At 44.9% G+C, this 6,036-nt stretch overlaps 1 protein-coding gene across 1 annotated transcript; it reads left to right on the plus strand.

Annotated features, from left to right (window-relative positions):
• Positions 1-962: 962 nt before the first annotated feature.
• LOC116271346 (cytoplasmic polyadenylated homeobox-like) lies at positions 963-2,171 on the plus strand. Its single transcript, XM_031658630.1, is given in 3 exon segments — positions 963-989; positions 1,209-1,600; positions 1,602-2,171. Coding segments are annotated over 3 exon segments (975 nt in total). The 3' UTR covers positions 2,158-2,171.
• The last annotated feature ends 3,865 nt before the right edge of the window (positions 2,172-6,036 follow it).

A 6,036-nucleotide genomic window follows, 5' to 3' on the forward strand; every position in this document is an offset into this window, starting at 1 on the left:
GAGCTGGAAAGATCCAAGCAGGTTTAGAGGGTTGGGACTTTCAGCCCCACCCTCCAACTTCTGGGGAGGAGAAGGCGCTGATGGTTAAGTTGATCACCAGCAGTCAATGGTTCAATCAATTATGCCTATGCAATGAAGCCTCCATTAAAAAAAAAAAAAAGAGTGGGTTTGGAGAGCTTCCAGATAGCTGAACATGTGGAAGTTCCTGGAGAGTGGCTTGTCCAGGGAGGGCATGAAAGCTCTGCATCCCTTCCCCCATATCTCACCCTATGAATCCATATCCTTTGTAACAAACTGGTAAACATATGTGATTCCTTGAGTTCTGTGAGCTGCTCTGGCAAGTTAATCAAACCCAAAAAGGAGGTCACAGGAGCCCCAACCCGAAGCCAGTCAACGAAAAGTTGTAAAAGCCCAGACTTGCAACTGGCATCTGAAAGAGGGGCAGTCTTACAGGACTGAGCCCTCCACCTGTGGGATCTGACAGTATTTCCAGGTAGGCAGTGCTGGAATTGAATTGGAGGATGCCCAGCTGCTGTGCACTGCACAACTGATTGCTTGCCTTGTGTGCAGGGAAACACATTTGCTCACAGTAGTCCTTCTGTGATTGTTGTGGTATGAGAGCAGAAGAAAAATGGTTTCTTCTCCTCAGAGGGTCATACAACAAATATATGGTCAATGAATAATTGAAACAATTGCACTCTACCTGTGACCCTTGAACCCAATGTATGTAAGAATGTGCATATATGCAACAGAAATGGTATCAGAAAATACATTATTAATTCTTCCTGGTGGAAGAACATGAGTAAAGTAGCAGGGTTGTAGGAACAATCCACATCTAGGTGGGACAGCTGGGAGCCTCTTCTGTAGCACAGAGTGGGTCTCAGTGAGCAAGCAGGAGATTGCAAATAGGTCACAAGTAGTTTGGGGATAGATTCTGGACAGCCTAGGTTTACATGTAAACCATGGTGTCACTGTCTCCAGTGAAGGAGGTTATGGTTCTAGAAATGCATGATGCATGACCTCTGGTATAATATGTGCAGTTCTAGGACAGATTGTCTTATTTTTTATATGCCTTAATGTCCGAAGGCAAGTCAGGGACTCTGCTTTTAAGAGGCTTAAAAAGAAAAAGCCTCCTACATTAAGGACTGGGTAGAGGAATATAATCAGGTAAGTAGATTTGATAATACAAAATTATCTTTTCTCTTTAGACCTGGTTCCAAAATAATAGAGACAGACTTCCACCTGAAGACAGACACAGAGTATTTGTTATTTGGAAAAAACACGATTTCCCAGTCCAAGCCCATCCATGTTTAAGCCTCCAGGAAACCCAGGCTGCAGCTTCCAACTATGCCACAGAGCAGAGTTTTTCCTGTGCCAAGAGTGCTCTGATGAGTACAGCTGGTTGCTCCCCTCTGGAGAAACAGAGGATTCCCAGTCAACAGATGGGCTACAATTGCTTCTCTTTGGAGAACCAAGAGATTCTCAGTCAACAGGTGGGCCCCCAGTGCTCTTATCTGGAGAAACCGGGGATTCCCAGTCAGCAGGTGGCCTCCCAGAGCTACCATCTGGTCACAGGCACTGAAAAGCAACCACGCTGTGGAGTATGGAGGTGACACAGGAAGTGGGCATTCTACTGACTATCGTTTTCTCAGCTACAACTCTGCAGTATGCCTTCATCCTCCTCCATGTTCTGTGCCATATTTTCATGGAGAAAGGACTGAAACCAGGGAAAGCCAGCATGCAAGTCCCTTCCTTTTGGATTATGCTCAAGGTGCATATGGGGTGGAGAGGCCTCAGGAAGAGCAGAAGACAGACGGTTGTCGTTGCTCATTTTGTCTCTCACTGCTGCAAGAACAGCAGCAGAATGATTGGCAGTATCACCCGCAGCAGCACCAACAGCCTCAGAATTACTTAGAGGGGATGATGGTCCAGGAACGGCTGCCAATGGACTCGGGTCCTTGGGATCTAGGGAAGCAGTGGCCCTCGGCTCAGTCACAGCTGCAGAGTCAACTGCCTCCGAATAATAGAAAGCCGTTGTGCTCTCAACTGCAGCACGTGCCTCCCCAAATAGCTGCCAACTCACCCCTGCTGCCTCTGGGGCAAGATATGCAGGAAGAGGCTTCAGAGCAACCCAGGACTCAAACGCAGCAGTTTTAGGTTGAGGGGTCTACAAGGGCCTGCCACAGGGACCCAACGATGCAGCTTTGCAAAGTATTGCTAAGTGTCAGAACCATAGCCACAGATCAAGCCCACAGTCACCCACACAGCAGGCCAAAGCAGTCATCTCCAGAAGCCTTGACATAAAAAATAAAAATAAGTAAATAAATAAAAATCAAAAAGAAAAAAAAAGCCAGCCAAGGTGAGGTTATTTGAGCCTAAGAGTTCATGACAAGAGCCTGGGCAACGTGGTGAGACCAACTCTTAAAAAAAAAAAAAAAAAAAAAAACACCACTTTTTAAAAAAAATTAGCTGTGTGTGATAGTGAGCTCCCGTGGTACCAGCTACTCAGGAGGCTGGTTCAGGAGGATCGCTTGAGCCCAGGAGTTCAAGACTAGCCTGGGAAACATCAGAAGACCCTAATTTCTTTCAAAAAAAAAAAAAAATTTAAGCCAGGCACGATGGCATGTGCCTGCAGTCCCATTTAACTGGGAGGCTGAGATGCAAGTATCACTTGAGCCTGGGAGGTGGAGGCTGCAGTGAGCTGTGATCGTTCCACTACACTCTGGCCTGAGTGACTGAGTGACATCGTGTCTCAAAAAAAAAAAAAAGGTCTTCAGGAAGGCTCCACGAGCTGTTGGTCCCTTCTTGTAGAGAAGCAGTATCCACATGTCTTATAGTTCCTGAACTCGTGACCATATATTTTATGGTGGCCTGGAGAAGCCTGGCTCTACAGAGTATGGGTTGAAAAACCAACAAATGCTGGGCGGGGTGGCTTAGCTGGGTGTGGTAGCTCACACCTGTAATCCCAGCACTTTGGGAGGCTGAGGCAGGTGGATCACATGAGATCAGGAGTTCCAGACCAGCCCGGTCAACATGTCAAAACCTGGTCTGTAAAAAAATTCAAAAAATGAGCCAAGTATGGTGGCACGCATCTGTGGTCCCAGCTACTCGGAGGCTGAGGCACACAAATGGCTGAACCCAGGAAGAAGAGGTTGCAGTGAGCCGAGATCACACCACTGCACTTCAGCCTAGGCAACAGAGTGAGATTCTGTCTTACAAAAGAAAAAGAAAAAAATGTAACAAAATAATCATATATATGGATAGGAAGCGCATGTAAAGATAATTATGCCATTATAAAAGACACTGTAAATGCATTTTTTCTCAACTGATTTTTTGAAAATTACGTGTGTAAGTTGGTCCTGTAACATAGAAGTCTAATGTATGTATTTTGACAATAACAGAAGGAGGTACATGATCACAGATGCTAATAAAAATGATCATAGCTGCTAAAGTAATCCTTATAATAATGTATTGTTGGATTTGTAATATTAATATATGTAATATATATACCACAAAAACAGGGGAAAGAGAATAGTCATATAGGAGTAACATCTACGTATATTTCTTTTTTTTTTTTTTCGAGACAGAGTCTCGCTCTGTCGCCCAGGCTGGAGTGCAGTGGCACGATCTCAGCTCACTGCAAGCTCCGCCTCCTGGGTTTACGGCATTCTCCTGCCTCGCCTCCCGAGTGGCTGGGACTACAGGCGCCCGCCACCTCGCCTGGCTAGTTTTTTGTATTTTTTAGTAGAGACAGGGTTTCACCGTGTTAGACAGGATGGTCTCGATCTTCTGACCTCGTGATCCGCCCGTCTCGGCCTCCCAAAGTGCTGGGATTACAGGCTTGAGCCACCGCGCCCGGCCCTATTTCACTGGACTTAAGCTAATATAAATCTGAAACTAATTCTGATCAGATATGTATGGCAAATCCTAGAGAAACCACTTTTAAACACTAAAAATATACAGCAAAAATTAATTAAACTGTTGGCCAGGCATAGTGGCTCATGCCTGTAATCCCAGCACTTTGAGAGGCCAAGGCAGGGACATCACTTGAGCCCAGGAGTTTGAGGCTGCAGTGAGCTATGATAGTGCCACTGCATTCCAGCCTGGGTGACAGAGAGATCCCGTCTCTAAAAAAGGAAAATAAAATGCTATTTAATGTATTAGAAACTACTCATTTAATGCAAAAGAAATCAGTAAATATCATGTTCGCCATCTTTTCAAATACCCCACTTACAATGGTCCCAGCATAATTGCGGTGGCCCCCATTTCGCAAAGCTGAGGACTGGGTTTTCCCGCAGCTCTGCAGGACCAGATGACACGACAGTGAACAACCACACCATCAAGACTGTCTCAGCCTTCTGCGCCAATCCCGAACCCCATTCCTGCAGACCCTGGGCCAGGACCTAAACCAAAGCTGCAGCTCGCTGGGGCAACATTGATTGCCCAAAGTGAGGACTGAGCACAGACAGCCCTGGGGACTCTCTAGAGCAGACTCCTGATACTGCAACCAATGGCAAGTGTGAACCGCTAGACAGAATCCTATCTCCCGGTAATGGAGGCCGAGAACTGACAAACCCAGGATATGGGTGCCTAGGCCAATAGGAAACACAAACAGCCTGTTACTAAGTAGAAACTGGACTCTAAGCCCTTAAAAAGTAATAAAAATATTTTCTGCTAGCCAAATTCAAATTTTGTTTGCCTTCCAGAGCACTGAGGTATACTCACATGTGACCCGGATGGGCACTTTAAATTTTAAATCCAGATCCCAATTCCCACCAGGCTTTCAGTGTTCTTTACCCTCACCCACACATTTCTGATTTTGTTTTTTGTTTTTTTCCCCACACACTCTTGATTTTGAGTGTACCTCTGCCTCAGCCTACTACCATCCAGGTGTTTAACCTTTAAGAACCATGACAAGGAGAATCAAGGCCCTTGCCAGAGTATCAACGTATCAAAACCAGTTCAGACTGGTACAGATGAATGTCGGTAAGCACCTGGACTCTGGTGGGCTCAATGTTTTACTTCAGCCGGAAAACGGCAAAGCCATCAGGTGATGAAATAGAGAACAGGATGTCTCAACAAGTGAAGGACCCAGTAAACTATCTGAACTCCCAAAAGGGTTTTATATAGAAGTGATTGTCACATATAAAGATTTTGTTCCAATTACTGAAAAGATCCTCAACTATTGGAAATCATGGACTAGTGGCCCTGGTGCAGAACCAGGACTGGCTGCTGAATTCTGAAAACTAGGACTCGGCTCAACATTTAAATTTGATAGATGCCTTGATTCCCATTTTGTGTTTGTGAAAAGTGTATGTGTTTAATTTTGCTGTAAAACATAATAAACAATAAGCAATAAATATTTTCTTGAAGGAAAAAAAAATGAGGAGAGCAGGCATTTAGTACAAATGATGATTCCAGGATGCACTGTATGGAAGTGGGGAGTGAGACAAAAGAAGGAAGCCTATGCAGGATGCATTCATAAGTAGATTCCCACTGTGGGCAACTATGTTTAATACTACTGGGGACCTCTAAAAGATGGCGTGGAAACCATTATCCCACTCGAAGGATAACTTTCAGATATATAGTTGTGTAACTTCTCTGGTCGGCAGGGAAGCTGGGTAGGCACCCTCGAATTCCCATACAGGGGCATTAACTCCATAGCACTTCAAGCAGAGAGAAAGCCTCAAGCAGGTGCTTATTGCAAGATTCCTGTTAGTGGCATATGCTAGAGAATGATGAGTGCCCGGGAAATATGGATGAGGTCCTGACACCTTCTGCTACCCACCTGCTGGTCCCTGATTGGTTTCTCTCTCCTTTGGCTTTCAGCAGTTCAGCTCATTTTGCCACTTCTCACAGTGCTTGATGCAACTCTTCTCTTTGCTCCATCCAGAAGAACTAGTATCTTTCCAATGGCCTATTCACTCTAAAATGGAACCACTTTATCAGTTGTAATTAACAATAACTGTTAGTTCCTTTGTGGTTTTTATACCTAAAAAGTTTTGTGTATACAATCAAAACACTTACTGACAAGAC

Source organism: Papio anubis, chromosome 18, assembly GCF_008728515.1.
Source record: "Papio anubis isolate 15944 chromosome 18, Panubis1.0, whole genome shotgun sequence".
Lineage (NCBI taxonomy): Eukaryota > Metazoa > Chordata > Mammalia > Primates > Cercopithecidae > Papio > Papio anubis.